A 23,102-nucleotide genomic window follows, 5' to 3' on the forward strand; every position below is an offset into this window, starting at 1 on the left:
CAGCGGGAGAGTCGTTCAATTTTTTTTAGAAGAAAAGCGAGGGTTCTTTCATCGCCTCGTACCCTTTGCCCCAGGAACCTCTTCCTCCTCTCGGCGTGATCCTCGCCGTTAGCACGACCACCCCTGCGGGCCTATCCGACAACTGCGGGAGAGGTGGGAAGAAGGCTTGATTGAGCGATTTTCTTGCCCAATGAGGCCGCGCGTCGCGGTTCACTGACAGGAGCGTCGCGCGCAGCCTAACGGCTCCGCCTCCTCTTCCTTCTCTGGCCCGTGGGCGTGTGCGCGAGGCGGAGCGGTGAGGGTAGCATGTTCGGCTGTGAGTGAACGGCTGGTTTGGGTGACGGCGTGAGCGCGAGCGAGCGAAGGAGCGCGCTCCACAGAGAGAACGAGAGAGCGGGAGAGGGCGCGAGTGAGCGGGCCATGGCCGGAGCTCAGTGACTGACTGACTGACAATAGAAACCAGCGAGAGCTGCAGAAACGCCCGCAGTCCCAGGAACAGAAGAGGAAGGCCGCAGCCGCCAACAGAACGCCTCTCATTAGCTTTCGCCGAGCCTTCTTCCTCTCCTCCTCCTCCTCCTCCTCGCACCCCGCAGGCAGCTCGGGCCGCGCTCGCTTGGCGCCCCTCCTTTCCCCAGGCCGACTCGCCGGGAATGTGAGAGAAGCAGCCGCGGAGAAGAAGGAGGAGGAGGAGGAGGCCTGGCAAGCGGCGGCCGGCTCGTTAGCAGAAGAAAGGCGGGAGAGGCCCCAGCCCGGAGCGTTGCATGGGACCGAGTGGAAGCCGCCGCCGCCGCCGCCGATCCTGACTCCGCCGCTAACGCAGTTTTGCGCTGGGGAGGCCGACGAGGCCTACCAGGCTGCGGCTGCTGCTTCTGCGGCAGGGAGCGCACCGCAGAAAGAGAGAGGGAGGGAAATACACGCGCCGACTAGGCTTGCCGCCTTCGCTTCAGCCAGGGACCGACCTCGTCCTTTTTTCTCCTTCTTGTCTCCGGATTCTCTACCAGGAGGGATCAAGGTAACTTGCAAAGCAGGCCAGGGAAGCCGACGACCCGCCTGCCGATTGGGAGAAACGGGGGAACATTAGAGGGGGCGGAGAAAAGGGAGCCGGTGGAGGGAGAGAGCGGCTTAGGCTTTTTTTGTACAAATCCAGCACGCGAGATCTTTTACGATTTGGTCTCTTCCTTCTTGGGGGTCATCTGGCATGGGCAATAGCGAGGAGCCGATCGCACATTGGGATTAGTTGTCTCCTCTGCTAGCAAAGGGTATTTTTTCCTTTTAATGTCCTTGGTATTCATTTTTTCAACATCGTTTCCTAATTTTCCCTTCTCCCAATCTCTGACGTCTGTGATAAATCAGTTGCTTTATAGTAATCGTATTTACATCACTTCCTATATAAAAATAATCTTTCTCATCTCTGCACTACCTCGGTGGTGATGGTGGGGGTGGGGGTGGGGGACAAATGCTGCGGTTCGCCTTAAGAAATGGCAGTTATTTCAAGAATAATTTGTTGTCCTTATTTTTAAAGGATGAGGTCCTATTTTAGAAGATATAAAGGGGGAAATCAATGCTTCCGTGATTTTGTTTATCCTTATTGTCAAGGATGGCTAAGTTAGAATGAGGTTTAATAATTTATAAAGCAGGAGAGAAGAACTGTTACTAAATTTATAGCTGAGAAGTGTTGCTTCTTATTGATACAATAATCCTGCAACTGAACTGATCTGATCTGCTGGAGGACTTGTCAGTTAATGTAGTGAGTGGTTCTGTTTTGAGACTGGAAATATTTCTGGAGGGATGGAGATAATGTATTCTAAGAGTTATGGGCCCTGCAAATATAATCCATTCTTAATATATTCAGAACCTAAGATTCTAGTCTAAGTAAAGTTGGGGGCGAAGGTTTGTATAGCCTTTGGATTTAGTGGCTGAAATTGTGCTGTTAATGTTACAGTATTTGGGGGGTGGAATTAAAGTAATACTTTCCTTATTCTTTGAAGAACATTTTTCAGTATGCATAAGGTGCTGGTTTCATGCAACTAAAATACTGATAGCAATGTTATTCTTGCAGAAAGTCTTACATAGAAATTGTTTGTTATATTAAAATTTACAACTATTATACTAATCAAGTATCACTGTACTTTCAAACTGGGCTATGTAACAATGCAATGGTGGTCATGAGAATAACTACTTTATAAAGTAGCAGTTGATTTTGATAAATCTGCTCTTCCCACTGAACATCAGTTGATGTGATCTTTGTAGAAGTAGAAAAATATCTCTTATGCACACAATTGTCGTTTGTCCCACTTAAATTTTGATAGCTATATTGTCATGCTAAAAGTTTATAATACCCAGATATCAAATTTCCAGTTTGATGAGATAAATTCAACTCAGCATTCAGAAGTATTTGTGTGATCTTATTGACCTGATTAAATTTACTAAAAATAAATGAATCTTGTAGTGACTTTAGTGAGTTTTCTATAATATGTGATTTTACTATTATGCTTAGTAGCACTTGAAAATCTGCTTTGGGAACAAGCCTTATTTTAAAAGCTTGATATTATATATTTAATATATTGTCTCAGACCTACATCTCCATCAAAAAACAAACAAACAAAAAACACTTTTTTCAAGGAGGACATTTATATATTTTTAAAGATAATAAAACATGTATATTTTATTCTGTTACTATGTTTACTTTTCCATCTTTAGTATTATTGTCATTATAAGGTGGTAGCACATAAAGTCTTTCTCTTATAACATGAGCAAAGTTGAGCTAAACTTGTCTGAATGCCAAGATACTCTAAGAATCTCCTCAGGCTCCATGTATTTGCTATATAAATAGATGCTTTGGTTTGAATGGACTGAAAATAGTAGAGGAGAAAGCCCCTAAAACATGCCAGGTGAGAAAAGGATCATAGCATAGAAATGCTACAAAGTTATGAATTTGAAAAAAAATAATCTTGTGCTTAACAGGATGCTACAACTGCATTTATCTTTCCCTCTTTCCCAGGCTATTCTCTATATTTTGCTTAACCAATGCAGAGTGGTATCTTTGGCTCACTGAGAAAGGTGACCAGATGCCACATACTAGATTTAGAAAGGAAGCAGCTAGTTGACTGATAATGCTCATAGAGATAAGATGTAAAAAGCAAAAGGGTCCACCAGCTTCTCCCAGATCTGAATTAGCTGTGAGAAGGACAGTCCCTGTGATGTGTAGGGAGCACAAGTAATGGGTGAGGTGGGTTTAGGGACTTGACCTAACTTAAACAGCTTCTATGTTCCAACAGCATACATCTGATTGAAAATCACTATCTGATGGGAAGACTACATAATGATGAAAAAACTTTAATTTTAAGTTTAAATAAACAATTACGTTATGTATCATCTACTGTTTCCCCCATTTTCTATGAAGCAATAGATAAAAGTAGCATAATAATAGATATATTAACTGTCTTAACTTTTGCTATTGGGTAGGTGTGCTTGAATGTAGAATTTTTCAATTGTGACTGGAAGGCCCATTATACTCTTGCCAAAGTATAATAATTATAGAAAAAAATATATTACACACACAAACAAACACACACACACACACACACACGTACATGTGTGTGTATATGTGGGTGATGTATATATTTATAAGTCTTAAGTGCTATTGCTATTAAGATATTACAGACTTGTTTTCTCTGCACTGTTAATGGTAGATGAATGTAATACTTGCAGGAAATTTTTGAAGTATATCTCAGAAGAAGGAGAACACAGTTTTAATAAAATAAATTCATGGCACAGGAAACTGGAAAAGTTCAGGTACTTTAGATCGATAGATCTGACTACTTGCTTTCAAGATAGTGTAATCAGAACTGGATTAGGATAATGGGGCTTTAAAAAGGGTTACTGCATATGCCCATGTATTAAAGACACTCTTCCTCAACTATATTGAGGTCACCGTTTTGAACTGTCAGCATTGGTCAAATTGGTTGAAGAATTCTTGATAAAAGTCCACACAACTGGAAGGTATGCAGTTTGAGGATGGATAAACTAAACTATACACAATAGTTGACTATCACTTGGTACTTTATCTGAATGAGAGAGTAAAACATGGATTAGGACTTTTTTCCCCTTCATATTTACTTGGAAATAATGTCTGTTCTTTTCAGTAGGGATATGTCCTCAGCACCAACCACTCCTCCATCAGTGGATAAAGTAGACGGATTTTCTCGGAAGTCCGTCAGAAAAGCTAGGCAGAAGAGGTCGCAGAGCTCCTCCCAATTTCGGTCTCAGGGCAAGCCTATTGAGTTAACGCCACTGCCTCTGCTAAAAGGTAAGGCTTTGTAGCCCTTTTAAATATTGAGTAACAATGGTTATACAAAGTTTATTTGTATACAAATTTTGATTATGTTAGTAAATTTGAATATTTGTTGTTCACTGAAAAAAAGTTCAACATCGTATATACAGATATGCTGTTCTTTAAGCCTGACAGGCATATAATTATATTGTTGGAATATTGCAGGCTCACCTCTGCTTGTAAAATAGCTGCTATTTTAGCAAGAAGTGCAGGATTTGTAAATTACTGCTTGATCATAACATACAACTATTTTTGAAACATTTAATCTTTAATAAATTTGTAGCTTGAAGAGAGAGGAAAATGTGTGAAAAATATAAAACTATGGAAATGTTTGTTTATTTTCTATTTTGGGCACAATTTTACTGTCAACCATTTCAGCCTATGGAAAAGTATAGTTCTCACTGCATGTTATATTTTGTAAATATGGCAAATAGGTATTAGAACATTCTGTTTCAGTTATTTGAACCTGTCTTCGTTTTGTTCAACAGCTGCTCACATTGTCTCTTCCATCTGGTTATTTAGTTCATTTACCAAGAGCAAGATATAGACCAGTGATGACGAACCTTTTAGAGACTGAGTGCCCAAACTGCAACCCAAAACCCACTTATTTATTGCCGGGTGCCAGGTGGGCATGGCCCACTGGATGGGTGTGGCTGTGGTCATGGTAGACTGGGTGGGTGTGGCCAAGGTGGGCGTGGTCATCTCGATGTTGCTTGTGGGAAGGGACGCCTGTGGGGGCTGGACAGGGTTGGGGGAGATCCAGGAGGTCTCTGGCAGGTGGGGCGGTGGGCAGGAGGCTCATCCTGCAGGGTGAGGCGAAGCAAGGCGAGGCAGGGTGGGAGTGCCATTGTTGCAGGGCAAGGTGAGGCAAGGGCCGGGGCGACTGCTGCCTGACACCATTGGCCCCCGCACACAGGTCAGTGAGCACATGGGGGCCAACAGTGTCCGTCAGCAGCCACAGCCTGCCAGCCCCTCAACTAGTGCACTCTGGGGCTCCACAGCCCGCCGCCAGCAGTTCAGAGAAGCCGCCTCTGAGCTGGACGGACGGCCGACAGTTAAGGAAGCCATGCAGTGGGTCGTGTCTGGGAAAAGGAGAGCATGCAAGGCCAGGAGGGATGGGACGGGGGGGAGGAAACCAGCCGTGCTGGGATGCATCTGGCCATATGGAACCTCGCTTAGTTAGCGGGCAGTTGGTTGAAGAGGGACGGTTGCCATCTCCAGAGCATGGCGCGCGTGCCCCAGAGAGGGCTCTGAGTGCCGCCTCTGGCATGCGTGCCATAGGTTTGCCACCACTGATATAGACTGTAATTGAACAAGGATGATGCATCATCATTTTGCTAGAGTTAAACAGAAAAAGTTTATATGTATCTCAAAGAAGTGAAAGTAGCCTGATAATCGTGACTTTGTATGGTAGAATTGGTTTGTGTTGGTCTTATGAACATATCTTGTTGATAGAGAGAGATTGGATCTTTGCTCAAACTCAAACTTAATCAACTTGTCTACTTTTAAACAAACTTCAGATATCGGAGAAGAGGGATAAAGGATATATTGTCCTTTCCTAGTTCTATATACCATGTTTCCCCGCCCCCAGAATAAGCCCCAGTTAATATCGTCAGCCAGATGGACACATTTAGTACTGCATTTCCCCGAAAATAAGACCTAACCAGAAAATTAGCCCTAATGCGTCTTTTGGAGGAAAAATTAATATAAGACCCGGTCTTATTTTCGGGAAAACACGACAGTATGTTTTAAGACAAAGTAGCCAGACCCTCTGAAAATCCTATTGCAGTTACTTTTTAGCTTTCTCCAGTTTTCTCTATGTGCACATGTATGTTCAGAAAACGCTTCCGTTAGGACCAACTCATTAATTTTGAGGAGGGTGCTTCGCTTGCACAGAATCGTTTGTGAAGTGTACTATGCATAGCTCTACTAAAACATTGCAGTCAACATTCTTGCTTTAAAATATCTGATTTCCATCAGTTTTGATTGGTTTTTATGCTTTATTTTAGATGAATATTGTATTTGAACATTAAGTATTGTTTAAGTTTTCAGTATAAAATTCACATGACAGTTGAATTTTACATAAATCTATCAAAACTAAAATGCATAGAAAGTAATGAAGCTGACTTTCCTTATGTTGGGTCAAAAAAATTGCAATTTGACTGATCAAATGGTGATTGAGACTAGAGAAATTATATAAGAGAAGAGAGGGTGGTAGTAATTAGAAAAGTCTTGCTTCACAGATTTATAATGGCTAAGCAATATTCTAAACTAATTATTATAAATAATTTATGAATTGTTACAGATACCAGGAATTTAATATGGAACCTTCTGTATGCAAGATATTTTTTAACTGAGTACATTTTCAAGTATCATTGCATGCCAATAGTTTTTGAGAAAGTGGGTTATTTTTATTAATTCTAAAAATATTAATTAAAATTATTAATTTAAATTTGAACTAAAACAAACTAACCATCTCATAAACAGAATCATTTTTAATATGGAAGTAGCAGTGATCAGGAAATTTCTTATCATGATTATCATGTGTCTAGTCCTTGTGCAATTGGGTGGAACATTGATTTGTTTTGTAATTGTTAGAAAAGCATGCCACATTTTTCATGAAGTATTCTTTACTTCATTGAATATTTATTTATTTATAAGGGCTTGTTTTCCTCTCCAATCCTACAAGATGTTTGAATACCTTAGATTCCTTTCTAACAAGTTAAAATACAAAATTGTATTTTATAATTAAATGGGATATTTGATCATGGACAAAAATGAGCTTGAAAAACCTTGAGTGCTAGCCTTAAAACTAAATTTGTGAAATACTGCTAATTGCATACTTAATATATAATTGTACATTATAGATAGATAATATAGGTTCTGAGTTACGTCTTATAATTTCTCAAATCTCGTTATTAAATTGTTGAGATAAGGGAATGTTCTTTATTTCTCAATACCACCATTACATTGCACAAGGATGAATAAATATTTAGTAATACTGGTGATCATTTCTTCAGTGTTCAAAACATACAACCTATCTAACTAGCATATGGTAACAGTTGCTGAGATAGTGTAGTTCTATATTACTTCATATGATGGGGACTGTGTTCTTGATTAAAAATGAAATCATATACTCATTTATAATTCAGTCTATGTATTACTACATTAATTTGGTTTATTTTTTTTAATTTCTGCGAAATCATTTACTAATTGAGATTTGCCGATTTAGGACAGATTTAGGGCATCAAAAATATTCAGGTCTTTGGCACAAATATGTAAAAAAATCATTTACTAATAAACCAAGTACATATCAAAAGTACTTGAAGACTGTTTACACTATGACTATGATTTACTCAGTGAGTAACTTGTTCAGATATGTAGGTTTGATAGAGCATGTTACCTTTTAATTCTAGAATGTTAATCTGAATTATTGACTACCTGCCAGAACTTCATTGATTTAGGTAGAACGTTATATATTTAAAGAGCTAATAATTGTGTTAGCAGCAAGTATAATTATGTCAGTTGAAGAATTAATCTATCAAATGAAGACTGTTGAATCTTATATTAACTCTGTATTGTAAAAATAAGTTTACTTCAGGATTCCCTCTCATAGAAATTATGTTTGATACTCTTGAAGTTATATTACATTCATTTCTCATTATCATGAAATATTTCTTTTATGATATCAGAGTAGTATTAATTGCTCAAATGAAAGACCCATGATAGAAAATGGGCAGAAAGAATAAGTACTTTGATTGAATTACTGGTCTTATCAGAATTTTATTGGGTGATGAAATCTTTCAGGTAAGCTCAGAAGATGTAAAAAATGTAAAAGATGTAAAAAAGATGTTGAGACTCTAGAAAGAGTACAGAGAAGAGCAACAAAGATGATTAGGGGACTGGAGGCTAAAACATATAAGGAACAGTTGCTGGAATTGGGTATGTCTTGTTTAACAAAGAGAAGGACGAGGGGGGACATGATAGCAGTGTTCCAATATCTCAGGGGCTGCCACAAAGAAGAGGGAGTCAAGCTATTTTCCAAAGCGCCTGAAGGCAGGACAAGGAGCAACGGGTGGAAGCTAACCAAAGAGAGAAGCAACCTAGAACTAAGGAGAAACTTCCTGACAGAACAATTAACCAGTGGAACAACCTGCCTCCAGAAGCGGTGAATGCGCCAACACTGGAAGTTTTTAAGAAGAGACTGGACAGCCATTTGTCGGAAATGGTATAGGGTTTCCTGCCTGAGCAGGGGGTTGGACTAGATGACCTCCAAGGTCCCTTCCAACTTTATCATTATTATTATTATTAAGATCTAATTATGCTGATTTTAACACTTTCTATCAGAACATTTTGATAGAAAGTTATGAAAATAAATCAACAAATCTGGACGGGGAGTGGAAGTATATGAATGTATATTATTCACATTTTCCTCATTTTTTTCAGAGCCTTTTGTGACTCTCCACATCTTTAGTTGGTGCTGTTGAAAGAAGTGCTAAAGAGATTTATGTTTTACAAATTGTCTTAAGTGAATTTATTCTAGCAAAGTAACTTAACATAGATGTTGATGGGATTTGATCTAAGATTGATTGTCTGAGGGAAGGATATTGGATTTCTGCAGGATGAATATGTTTATCAAGTGTCTGGCTACTGTGAAAAAGGCAAATTCTATATTAGGAATAGCGTAATTGTAGATATTATTAGTATCATAATACTGATATAAGCCCATTTTATGCTATCTTTATTCTGAGTCTCAAGCAAATATATGATATAGAATAAACTTGTATAAGGACATATTTCGATGTTTGGTTTTTTAATTGAAACGATTACAGATTGAAATGGTAGGAATTATTATGCACATTGTAGAAAAGGTTTATTCCATATGAGAGTTGGGAAGAAAGATTTTCTAAATGAGCCACATTTCATTTATAGATTGTTTTGATACTAATGTTGAGTATTTCTGCCTGGTAAGAATGCTATGAGAAAGCCAGAGGAGAACTGGACACAGTATCCTAAATGAGGCCTAACAGAAATAAAATTGAATGGTTCAAGTTCCTGTTGATGTATTCAAAACAAAATTTGGCTTTTTAGCATCATACTATTGGGTGAAGTTCAGTTTCTGTTACTTTTCAAGATTGTTACCACTATTGCCCAGGCAAATTCCTCTTATCCTTATAAGGTAGCCTTCAACTTATGACCACAATAGGAGTGGACGTTTGGTCATAAGTTGTATGTTGAGGCATCCACATGACCAACCCCTTTTTACAATCATTTTACAGTGGTCATTAAGTGAATCATACACTTGTAAGTTTTAAGTCCTAATCTATTCTCCTGAATGGGTGTTTTTTGCTGGAAACTGGAAAAAACATTGCAAATTATGACATGTGATCACAGGCTATGTATGACATTTTACAACAGCTAGAAGTGCTTTAAAAGTAAAGAACCGGTCATACATCAAGGACTATCTCTAATTATGACTTCTGTTTTTCTCCCCAGATGGAGAACTTTACAAGTTAGCAAAATATGATTTAAACCTGGGAAAACACAAACATATTAGAGAATGACTCTGACCTCATTTTTTTCGGCATAAGCGGGATGGAGGGATTTCTCTCTCGTCAGCCGCTGGTTCTGGTCTGCTCTGTAGTCGGTGGTAGGGGACTGGACAGTTTGCTGCTCGATGTCCCTCCTGTCTGCACCGGAAACACTTAATTGATGGGCCTGTAGGTGGCCTGGGTCTCTCAGCCATTGCAGTAGTTGGAGGCTTTCGTAAGGGTGATTGCTGTTCGGATTGCTCTGGTTGCTGCTCGGATTCAAGTGAAGGAGGTTTCTTATAGCGGGCAAGCTGAACGTCTACCTTCACCGCTGCCTGGTACCATTCTTGCAGCTGATCAGGTACTCCTCGATAGATGCAGGCTTGAGAGAGGTGATTGTCTAATCCCTCTATGAAGTGATGGATTAGGGATTGCTCTGGCCACCCCTCTATTCAACCTGCTAACTTGCGAAATTCTTGCACGTACTCCAGGGCAGGCCTGCCGGCTTGTTTTATTTTGTGGATTTGTTCTCTTGCCTTTAGGTCAAGAGATGAGTCCTCAAATCTTTCTCTCAGCCCTAGGAGGAAGAGGTGGGGGTCCTCCAATTTGGGGGCTTGCTCATTGTATAAATTGTTCAGCCATTCGGATGCTTCTCCCTCTAGGCTGGATGCTATCACATCGACCATGGCACCTGGGTCTGGGTAGAGATAAGCCCAGACGTTCAAATGAGAGTGTACTTGGTTGAGGAAGAAAATCAGTTTCTCCGGGTCCCCATCAAAGGTTGCTCTGAAAGAGGGTGCAATTATAGCCTTTTGGGGTCCCCACTGTGGGTGTTGCTGCTGGCCCATCCTGGTTGCTGGTTCATGCCCAGAGGTTCCACGTTCAGGGGCTGTGGCCACGCCCCCTGTTGCTGTAAGTCCCTCAGAGGTTGCTGTACGTTCGGGGGCAGTGACCAATCTCCTTGCTGTGGTTGTCCTCCCACCAGCTGCTGATCTCCTGACTTCTGCACCACCCCAAGCTATTGTAAGGCCTCTATTAGCTGTGGCAAGCTCAGATGCTGCTGATCATCTAGCTGTGGGTGGTGCCAATCTCCCCATTGTTGCAGAGGCCTCAGACTGGGATTCCCTCTCTCTTCAGGGCTGGAGTCCCTGGCAGGGGAAGACAGGATCTGAAAGGCTTTCTGATCTGCAATGGAAGGGCTGAAGGCTCCTCTCTGCAGGAATTGATTTCTGCTTTTCACATCTGGGTTTTGAAATCTTTCCAGTGACTCACCCAAAGCTTGAGTAGCAGGCGATTCATTAGCTCTCCACCATTCTGCTTTTGAAGTCTTTGCTCCCAGCTTGGAGATCTGCCAGAATTCATCTTCCCACAGCATGCTGTCTGTTGTTTCCTCCTCTGGGTTATCAGCAGCTGCTGGGTCTTCAAGCAAACTCACTTTTTTCATGATAGATTTTCCTTCCCTGAATCTTTACCAGCTCCTCTCAAGCCTAGAGACAGTGGATGGAGTTCAGGACCCCAGGTCGTTTGAAAAGGATTTTAGATCTTAGCATGATGTCATGGTTCCGACTAATGAAACACTTCAAAGAACTTCCAGGCATTGTTTATCCTAAAAAGTCTTTTTATTCATGTGACAAAATGTCGGCACGGCATGAAGAGGGGATGCTAAGATCTGAAATCTCTACCCCCTGAGCAGTTATTTTTGCTAGCATTTTCCCTCCCTTATTTTGCTGTCATGATTTACATTCTCCAATTAGTTTGAAGGGCAAAGGTTCTCTTCCGTTTGCAACTCATACATTCTTCCTCCTCCCCTTCCAGCGTCTTCTGAGTTAACTCTAAAAATACCACACAGCTGTGCTGTCAGAGCAAGAACATCCAATGTTAGCAGCTTTGACACTAGAATGTGAAGTGAAATGGGCCTTAGGAAATCTGAGCATCAACAAAGCTAGTGGAGGTGACAGTATTCCAGCTGAGCTATTCAAAATCTTAAAAGACGATGCAGTAAAAGTGCTACACTCAATTTGCCAGCATATTTGGAAAACTCAACAGTGGCCACAGGATTGGAAAAGGTCAGTTTACATTCCAATTCCAAAGAAAGGCAATGCCAAAGAATGTTCAAACTATCGCACCATTGCACTCATTTCACATGCTAGTAAAGTTATGCTTAAAATCCTACAAGCTAGACTCCAGCAGTATGTGGATCGAGAACTACCAAAAGTACAGGCAGGATTTCGAAGAGGCAGAGGAACTAGAGATCAAATTGCCAATATACGCTGGATCATGGAGAAAGCTAGGGAGTTCCAGAAAAACATCTACTTCTGCTTCATTGACTATGCTAAAGCCTTTGATTGTGTGGATCACAACAAATTGTGGTAAGTTCTCAAAGAGATGGGAGTACCAGACCATCTTATTTGTCTCTTGAGAAACCTATATGCGGGTCAAGAAGCAACAGTGAAAACTGGACACGGAACCATTGATTGGTTCAAAATTGGAAAAGGAGTCCGGCAAGGCTGTATTCTGTAACCCTGCCTATTTAACTTATATGCAGAGCACATCATGAGAAAGGCAGGGCTAGATGAATCAAAAGTTGGAATTAAGATTGCCAAGAGAAATATCAACAACCTAAGGTATGCAGTGAAGAGGAACTAAAGAGCCTCTTGATGCGGGTGAAGAAGGAGAGTGCAAAAGTTGGCTTGAAACTCAACATTAAGAAAACCAAAATCATGGCATCCGGCCCTCTCAATTCCTGGCAAATAGATGGGGAAGAAATGGAGGTAGTGACAGATTTTATTTTCCTGGGCTCCAAGATCACCTCAGATGGGAACTGCAACCAAGAAATTAAAAGACGCTCCTGGGGAGGAAAGCTATGGCAAATCTAGACAGCATACTAAAAAGCAGAGACATCACCCTGCCAACAAAAGTGTGTATAGTCAAGGCCATGGTTTTCCCAGTTGCAATGTATGGATGTGAAAGTTGGACCATAAGAAAGGCTGAGCGACAAAGAATTGAGGCCTTTGAACTATGGTGCTGGAGAAGACTCCTGTGAGTCCCTTGGACTGCAAGGCATTCAAACCGGTCAGTCCTAGAAGAGATCAACCCCGACTGCTCTTTAAAAGGCCAGATCCTGAAGTTGAAACTCAAATACTTTGGCCACCTAATGAGAAGGAAGGACTCACTGAAGAAGGGCCTAATGCTGGGAAAGATTGAGGGCATTAGAAGAAGGGGCCGATAGAGAATGAGGTTGCTTGATGGAGTCACTGAAGCATTAGGCATGAACTTAAATGGACTCCAGAAGATGGTAGAGGACAGGAAGACCTGGAGGAACGTTGTTCATGGGGTCGCGATGGGTCAGACACGACTTCGCAATTAACAACAACAAAGCCTATCATCCCCTATGAATGTTAATAGTTTAGAGGCTTTTGTTAAGGAGTTTTATGAAAAGCCATTTGAAAATCTAAATGTATAATGTAATATATTCTAAAATCCAATTTTAATACGTTGATAGGGAAATCTGAAGACGTGCTGTTTCTTGAAGTCTGAAGATGCTGTGCTGTGGTGTTAAATGATCAACTATTTAAAGAGGACAAGCACTTGACAGGATAGCTTTCCTAGATTCACCTGGTTATTTTTTTTAAATTCACCAATCACTTTTGACATTTCACTATAAAGAACCAACAGGGTGTGATCCTTTAATAGTCTACTCTATTGCCTCTGCACCTAACAAATGCTTTGTGGCCAAATGTCCTGTGTGTCAAATTGCCGGCCCGCGGGCCAGATGTCTCATGGTGAAACCGCGCCCACCCCATTGTCGGCAATGGAAAAAAAGTCATGATACGTTGCGACACATCACGTGACATTGCGAGTTTGACACCCCTGGGTTAAAATCTTTGTCATCCACTTTTTAAAATACGGTTGCAAATGCAAACTTTAAAAGGAGGATAACAGCCCTTTCAAAATAAATAAAACTTCCATGCTTTGTTTTTTCAAGATTAGATCATTATTTTACACTGTCAATTAATAATTAACAGTGAGGTCTGTATTACCAACTTCACAGTGAAGGTTCCTCATGGGCCTACCGGTATATTCCCTGCCAACTGTACTGGTTCCAGTTCTCTCATGGCAGTTTGAGGCACTGAGCATGAATTCCTAAGCCCAATTAAATAAAATCTATTTCTTAATGGTTTAATCTCCCAAGAGTAATGCTCAGGCATAAAGAAACTGTTTGCTTTCTCACTTTTTCTCCCACTTCCTATCCCTCTTTGGAAGAGGATATCACTATGTTTTTATAAACACCTAAAGGTTCTCAGCTAGCCAAAAGTCTATTCATTTTTAGAGACACCCAGGTTAGCTTTCAGACCTCTGTGTATAATGCTATAAATAACTTGATTACTGTGTTTCATTTCTAATTTGCCGACAAAGGCAAATGTAAGTTTCTTAAAATATTAAAAATAATGCAATATACTAATAAGTACCGATGAAAGAATATAATATAATTATATAAAAGCATATATCTCAGTATAATATGGTCACCTAAAATAAAAGCCGATTAAAAATTATTTGAAGAAAATAGTTGAAGAAAAAGAATGGCTTAGTTCAGCATTAAACATTGCCAGTATGAGCATCAGGCTTCTTTTAAGTAGCCATCTCACAAATTGTAGACATGTCATAAAGCCACATCTGAGAAGGCTATACTTCTTTTTATAGTTGTACATGAAAAACAAGCAGAAACAGAATCTGGTTTCCCCTTAGGGTCGAGTGAATAAGACAATTGACTGGTGTATCTGCTACCTGATGTACTGACAAGAAACTGGTATTTTGTTTCCTGTTTCTTTGTTTTAGTGTGCTGAATAATTGTTATGGCCTGGCAAACTACTCAGTCAACAGTAGGAAGATAGTACTTGATTATATTACTTTCAAGTGATGGCTCTCTTCCATTTTATTTTGTTTACTATCCACCAATACTTTTCACCAGTTTTCTTGCTCCTTACTCATAAAGAAGTTTCTCATAAGCTTTTATCATTTTGGATGCTCTACTGTCAGCTGCAGTGATTAGCAGTAGCCACTAGAGAGGGACAGATAACACTTGTGGGTGATGTTTTGCTGCCTTAAAACCCTATTTTATCAAGTGAGTATTTCAAATCAAACATTTTGTGTGTTCAGCAAACATACAATATCTTCTTAGTTTTAAGATAATGAAATGTTGTATAATATGCTTGCTTTTAAATATGCTAAGTTTTAACAATTTAACAATTGTTATTTTGAGTGGAAATACATTTTAAATGGTTGTGTATATTATAAAAGTTTATTAATTTTTACAGAATGTTGTATATAATAACAAGTAACTTCTTTTACCAATTAAATGTCTTCTGATGGTAGGGACTCCATAATTTAAATGAATATTGAAAAATGTAGGGATGAATAAGCAAGTATTTGTATTGGTGCTTTTCAGTTGACAGAATTTTGTTATTTATGCCATTTCATTTTTCTAATGTATAGAATATTTGCCTCATTTCAAAAACTTCAGAATCCCTTTGTGAACTGGGGCTTGGTTAGTATTTGTGGGAATACAAAATTAAAATTGCTGCTTCTATTCCCTGTTGAGATCTACATTAAAGGAGGATATTTTTTGCTCTTAATTTATAAAACTGAAAAGAGAAAGATAGAAAAAACAGCAACAGCAAAGGGGAGGGGAAGCAATGCAAAAATAAAAAAATGTATGTGTATATATGTTCATACATTGAATGTGTGTATGTGTATAAATTCTATGCAATTTCAACAAAGGATAATCATATTTACTTATTATTTACAACTTGCTAATGAATTGCTTACCAGTGTTGCTTATAGATATATAATATATATGGCCAATTACAGTGAAATATGGTTATATTTTGGAATCAGAACTAAGAGTGGGTTCATCAATCTTTAGTTGTCATAATTCTGTTGAGGCATTTGATCAAAGTCTTTTTCACATAGCTAGAAGCAACAAAATATGTTTCCAGAAAACCATAGGGAATCCCAGTTTCTAATTACAGGAAATAATTACTTGTAACCACATAGTGGTTTGTATCCATGTAATGAAGGCTGTGAATATCATATACACACAGGCTCTAGATTTTGCTTAGATATTTTTGGTATTAAAGGGTATGCTGTTATTGGTGACATGAAGATCTATAATCATGATTTCCAAAGAAACAAATTTAGTAGCTGTTTGGTATTTTTGAAAACAGTGGCATCCACGGGGTTTGTATATGTCAAAATCAGTAAAATGATGGGTGGAGCAAGCTCTGCTTCTTTTGTACATGTTTTAATATTTCACTGCAATTTCAAAAGAGGAACAGCTTGCATTGCAATCCTCTGTCTGCCATCTTTTTCATTTGGATTCCTCCTCCTCCTGTGGACACCACTGTTTGAAAATCAGACCTACCCAAGATAGTTTTCTCTGAAATGTTTTTGTGGATGGCTAGCACTAATAGATGAAACAGAGAGGACTTAACATGAATGAGATAATGGCATAAGGAGGAAGGATATTTAAATGTAATTCTATAGAATTGCAGCTGTAGTATTTTATAAACGTGATTATTTGTACATTGGATTTGGTAAAATCCTGTACTGACAGGCCAATCGGAACAGATTCACTAGCAACCTGAATTAAAGCAAGATTCCTCTGAGAGACTAAAATTTGCTAATGTTTTAGAGCAGGGGTCCCAACCCCTGGTCCATGGACCAGTACTGGGCTGCGCCATGCCAGCAACTGGTCCGCACAAACAAGCAAAGCCCCATCCACAGGATGCAGGCAGCATACAAAACCACACACCCTGCGGTCCGCGGAAAAACCTCTCTCCATGGAACCGGTCCCTGGTGCCCAAAAAGTTGGGGACTTCTGTTTTAGAATTTAGAAATCTAGAAAATGTGTGTTCAGTTATGGTAATTTTTCTCCTCATGGGAAAAATATGGCAGTAGGGGCGAGGGGAAATGATAAAGTATAGTTTTGAGAATATATAGGACTCAATCTCATCTTCATGTTTGGGGAGCAGGTTATTTCAATATTTTGTATGACTTTTAGAGTTTTCTATTTTTTTTCTTTTTGCTTCTGAAGGAGGTAGAGGTTTGGTGGAGTCTTAGAAAAAGCTTGGTATAGTTTGTGGGATGTAGAAGGGTGTAGCATTGGGTGTTTGCTTAGAAAATTCTGGATGTTCAAGTCTTTCTGCCTCTACCATTGTTTGCTCACATCAGTCATTCAACCCTGTCCTATTTGCCCTTTCTGTGATTTAGGTTATAATCGAGAATTAGACCAAAAAGCCTTTAATTATTTTTCATTCATCACTTATTACAGTGATGGTTAAACTTTCGGGTTCAGTGTGTCAAAAATTCAGAAAATGCCTAACTTCACCTTGCTGGCATGTTGCACACACACACACATGCACACACACCCTGCAACAAAAGAGAAACAGTTCTCTACTTCCCCCTGCCCCCATCTAGGCCACTCTGAACAATGGCTCTCAGTGACAGCACTGTGACTGGGCCTGAGGTCTTGACTTCAGCTGTAGCACCACTGCTGTCACTTAAAAAGACCTTCTCCCCCATTGGAGAATGGCGGAATTGATCCCCACGACCCAGCATTCCCAGGATCAGCTGCACACATTTTTTACCTTCAAGCGGTGTTCTCTTTCTATTGACAGGCCCCTATGGCCTACCTGAGGCTGCTCTGGGTCATACAAAGCCTTCATTCTTGAAGCAGTTTTGGAGAATGTTTTTCCATGGCCTCCACAGCCTCCAATACCATATGAAATCATACCAGATTCTCACACGATTTTTAGAGGCTCCAAAGACCACACAAGAGTATGGCCTTCTTGTGCAATTTCTGGAGGCCTTGCAAGACCCACATCCCAGTCTTTCACAGTCTCTAAACTCTGCACCAGAATGGAGCATACTTTTGAGAATAGCTGGGTTTTTGTGAATGTTGGCGTGTCACCAAAATATGACATGTCATATTTCACATGTTCTTAGATTCGCCATCACTGACCTACCAGGTTGAAACTTTCCTGGCTTCTTTCCAAATAGGACATTCCAGTATGCCATTATTCTATGAATTGCCAATAAGGTAGGCAAATGGAGTACTTGATTCTGCTGAGTTAACTGAGATTGATGTAGAGACTGTTCTGTAATAGTTTTACTTCTATCTCAAAATTGATTCCAGGCAAGGTCTTGAGAGATTCCCTGCAAATGTAGCCACCACTCCTGGAGTGGGAGTGAGACTTGGATATCTCAAGTAACTTGAAAGGACACATACATATTTTGCCCTTAAAATTCTCATTTCCCCCATTAATCTACACCAGTGGTTCTCAACCTTCCTAATGCCGCGACCCTTTAATACAGTTCCTAATGTTGTGGTGACCCCCAACCCGTAAAATTAGTCCTTGACTTACAACAGTTTGCTTAGTGACTGTTCAAAGTTACAATGGCACTGAAAAAAGTGACATGACCATTTTTCACACTTATGACCGTTGCAGCATCCCCAGGGTCATGTGATTTACATTCGGATGCTTGGCAACCAATTCATATTTATGATGGTCACATTGTTCCAGGGTCATGTGATCACCTTTTGCAACCTTCTGACTAGCAAAGTTAGTGGGGAAACCAGATTCACTTAAGAACCATGTTACTAATTTAATCTCTCTCTCCCTCTTTCTTTCTCTCTCCTCCTCTCTCTCCCTTTCTCTCTCTTCCTTCCTTTCTTTCTCCCTCTCTTTCTCTCTCCCTCTTTCTCTCCCTTCCCCCTCTCTCTCCCTTTCTTTCTCCCTCTCTTTCCCTCTCTCTCTCCCTCTCTCTCTTCCTCTCTATTTCTCTCTCCCTCTATCTCCCTCTCTTTCTCTCTCCCTTTCTTTCTCTCTCCCCCTCTCCCTTTCTCTCTCTTCCTCTTTATTTCTTTCTCCCTATCTTTCTCCATCTCTTTCCCTCTCTTTCTCCCTCTCTCTTTCTCTCCCTCTCTTTCTCCCTCTCTCTCTCTCCGATCGGGAATCGATTTGGAGGTGGGGAGGGGAGTGGCCGAGGGCTACCTGTGCGACCTTGAAGTGGCTACCTTTGGAAGTACCAACGCTGCTCCAGCCAGGCTCGAGCCGGGCAGAGCAGGCGATGGGAGAAGAGTGAGGCGATCGCCTTCCCGGCAGCCGGGACTCCGGCGCACCTTCCCAGCCAGCGGGGCCTATGGTAGCGCCGGGATCGCACGGCTCCCTGGGAAAGGAACTTCCTGCCACACTTCTCAGGGGGTGGGGCACCCGAGCACAGGGTTAATCAGGAGCCCCGCAAGGGGGCAAGCCTGCATGAAGAGCCATGCCCTTTCTGTGGGGGAGGGACACGAGGGAGCCAAACAATCACGGGACGAAGATGTAGCCAGCCGCTGGAAATGCCATGCAGGAAAAACAGCTGACAGCAGCCTGCCGGGTGGCGTGCGTGACTCCGGCACACCCTAGGACTGCCCGCCGGCGCCTGGTTAGAGCAGGTGGCCGGCGCTCTATTGTGGCCGGCTCCGGCGGGGCAGGGATTCCCTGGCATCATGGGACACGGCACGGTAACGTCACCAATGGGTGGGGCATCCCGAGGCTGCCGGCGCCTGGTTGAAGCAACTGGCTGGCGCTCTGTTGTAGCCGGCTCTGGCGGCGGCGGCAGGGATCCCCCACAGCTTGTGGCTTCTGCTGTGGTGCCCGGATCGGTTTCCCATCGTGCGGGCATTGGAATGTTTGATTGGTATCGGAGCTCAGTGAGCTCGGAGCAAGGGAGCAGACACCCCCACCCACGGCTGTACCCCGAGTCACCATCAAATGCCTATCACGGGCAGCCGGCCTGAGCCAACGAGGCGCCGGCGATCGCCTCGAGCCGCCGCTGCAGCCCGATGAGACCACGCTGCGCCCAACAGGCAGCGCGTAGTGGCCAATGAGTGCTGGGTGGGGGGTGGCTACTGAGTGAGCGGCACCATTGTGGCCACTTTGATCGGGAGTGGGGAGCGGAGAGCTGAGCTCAGCGAGCCTGGAGCAAGGGAGCAGCCATTCGGTGCGGCAGCAGGCAGGTCCAGGCACTCCTGGGCGGCCATGGCAAGCAGCAGCGATGGTGCAGGCCGACCACCGGCTGAGCCACCAGCTGGCCCAGCCCAAGGGAGGTAACCCACCCGCTGGGCCTTATGCGCGCCAGCTACCCTCCCAGCGCCCGCCGCTGCCCCGCTAGCCTCACCTTGGCCATCGCCCGTTCGGTACGGCGGCAGGCAGGCCCAGGCGCTCCTGGGTGGCCATGGCAAGCGGCAGCGACGGCGCAGGCCGACCACCGGCTGGCCCACCAGCTGGCCCAGCCCAAGGGAGGTAACCCACCCGCCGGGCCCCACGTGCGCCAGCTACCCTCCCAGCGCCCGCCGCTGCCCCGCTAGCCTCACCTTGGCCACCGCCCATTCGGTACGGCGGCAGGCAGGCCCAGGTGCTCCTGGGCGGCCCTCCCACCCCTGGCCCTCTTTTACTTACATTTAGTAGTTGCTCAGCAGGGAGGGGTGGAAACTTCCAGAAAGCTCGCCTTAGCTGCAGACAACTTGCAGCAACGTTTGCCGACTGGGACTTTTNAAAAAAAAAATGCCAGACTGCGTTTCATAAGGATTCTATGAGGAAAAGCTCCAGGACTTTGGCGACACCTGTGAAATGGTCGTTCGACCCCAAAAGGGGTCGCGATCCACAGGTTGAGAACCGCTGATCTACACGCTCTGCTCTGGCCCATTTTTTTAAAAGATCATTTATGCAACAAAAGCTTGGTGTGGCTTTTGAGTCAATGAATGTTGCACATGACTACTGTTGTATAGTAGTACTGGGTTCCAATTCTGTTGTATGTTAGGAATAGCTAAACAATTCTGAACTAGTAGGAATTTTGAAAATAACTTGTAGGCTTTTACCAAATAATTACCATAAAAAGCTTGTCTATCCACAAAATGGCTGTTATTTTAGGTAAGACTATACATTAACATCATTTATCAGAAAGTAGATTAGTAAGATGATGTTTCATTATTCCTTCTGAACACATTATCTCAGCTTTTTTTCTTTAAAATATTAGGTAAATTCATTCCTCAGTTTTTTAAGGATGGTCTAGGGCAGGTGTCCCCAGCCCCCAGTCCGTGGACCAGTACTGGGCTGTGGCATGCCAGCAACTGGTTCGCACAAACAAGGAAAACCCCATCCACAGGATGCAGGCAGCACACAAAACCACGCCCCCTCTGGTTTGCGGAAAAATCTTTCTCCATGGAACCGGTCCCTGGTGCCCTAAAGGTTGGGGACCTCTGATCTAGGGACCAGTAAATAAATACGCTAATGCTAATTTTTTGAATTTTTCAATTGAAATTCAGACATATAGTGGATGCCCAGTTTGGAATAGGCAGTTTTCACTAGGTCAGGTCACTTATTTCAATTCAATCACCTCTCATAAACTGGATGACAAACATGCCAGATCCTGAGTATCATTCTTGCGTGATGGATTGGTTCTATAACTAGTTCCTTCTAAAATGTTATGAGATTACTAATCTTGCCAGATTTCACTAATCTCATAAGAACGCAGAACTCTTTAAAACATTGCAAAGGTTTTTTCATTCTTTCCTGTTCTTTTGATTTTTTAAAATAATTCCCATTTAATTTTAGAGTTTTGCATGATATATTTAGAGATGTAAGATATTTTTGAGCTCCTCTGCAGATTTCTGCTACAAATCCACTAAAAATACAACTCATTGTTAGAAAAGAAAGATGCATACAGGTAGTTCTTGATTTACAACTATTTATTTAGTGGTAATTCAAAGTTACAATGGCACTTAAAAGAGTGATTTATGATCTTTTTTACACTTATGTCCAAGGCAGTATTCCCATGGTCACATGATCAAAATTCAGATGCTTGGCAACTGGCATGTATTTATGACAGGGCCGTGTGATCATATTTTGCATTTTTCTGATAAGCAAAGTCAATGGGGAAACCAGATTCACTTAACTGCGGCAAGAAAGGTTTTAAAAAGTTCTAACAACTGTCGTGCTTAGCAGTGGTTGTGGTTGTAAGTGTTGTTGTTTTTATTATAGAGACATGTCAAAAATAGAAATGACTTTTACTAAAAGATTAAAGATCATTTTAGTGATGAGTTATACTTTATTGCATCAGGTCAAAATGGAAAGAATCATTGGAAAAATCGTGCAGAAGGATAATCCCATTTAAAAAAATGCTTTTCTGCTTGATACAATGCTGCAATTTGACATAATTAATCCAGTTCAAATAAATGGTTTAGGAAAACAGGTGGATCTGATTGCTGTTCTTAAAAATTAAGAGTCTTCTATTTGAACCTAGGATTTAACCTTTGATTATGTGTACAGATAGGGAATTGCTGTCTTCTATAATTAAACAGAATTTGAAGAAATTTCATAGCAGTATTTGAAAATGGTAAACGGAATTGTAATTTTGCAATTTAAAATAGAAGTAAAAATATGTAAGTATCTTCTATGTGAGTAACACATCATCATTTGATGGCTACTCATCAAATTAGTATAAGTTCCTTTGGACTTATACTTGTATCATACTATTATCATAGAGTTGCATTCATCATCTTATTTAATAAATTTTCCATGGATACTTTAAATAAATTATCAAAACTACATTCCACATATTAACTGGTAAAAAAAGAAACAAGATTTTAACAAGAACACTTATAAATTGGAAACGGGAAGTATTCAGTTAGTGTAAAACACTAGAAAACCTGTAGGAACAGTATCCAAAATGGGACATTTTTATGAATACAGTATTTTTTTGTGGAACGGTATGAATCTACTACTTTTGATTTGGATTCAAAGAACTATGTTACTGAACAAAAGGATCGTCATTTATGCAAGTGAGAGTTGCTGATACGGATAATCCTCAATTTACAGCCACAATTGAACCTGGAATTTTGGTTGTTACTCATTTTGGTAGTAAATTGAGTCATCATATGCTAAAACTCAATTTTACAAATGTCTTTGCTGGTTGTTAAGTGAGACACCATAGTCATTAAGCAAATCAGAATAGAACAGAGCAGAACAGAACAGAACTGGAAGAGACCTTGGAAGTCTTCTTGTCCAGCCCTTCCGTTCAAGCAGGAGAACCTATACCATCTCAGACAAGTGACTATTCAGTTTCTTCTTAAAAATCTCCAATGATGGAGCGCCCACGATTTCTGGAGGCAAGCTGTTCCACTGGTTAGGAACTTT

At 41.3% G+C, this 23,102-nt stretch overlaps 1 protein-coding gene across 1 annotated transcript in view; it reads left to right on the top strand.

The window, feature by feature from the left end:
* The first annotated feature begins 993 nt into the window (after window positions 1-993).
* The window catches only part of PPP2R5E (protein phosphatase 2 regulatory subunit B'epsilon), a 71,620-nt gene continuing 49,511 nt past the window's right edge, over window positions 994-23,102 (top strand). The window contains exons 1-2 of the mRNA XM_015822460.1: window positions 994-1,012; window positions 4,146-4,309. Coding sequence (XP_015677946.1) covers window positions 4,153-4,309 — 157 coding nt within the window. The 5' untranslated portion in view covers window positions 994-1,012; window positions 4,146-4,152. The remainder of the gene's footprint in view (window positions 1,013-4,145; window positions 4,310-23,102) is intronic.

This window comes from Protobothrops mucrosquamatus, unplaced genomic scaffold (assembly GCF_001527695.2).
Source record: "Protobothrops mucrosquamatus isolate PMUCROS unplaced genomic scaffold, P.Mucros_1.0 scaffold1575, whole genome shotgun sequence".
Taxonomy (NCBI): Eukaryota; Metazoa; Chordata; class Lepidosauria; order Squamata; family Viperidae; genus Protobothrops; species Protobothrops mucrosquamatus.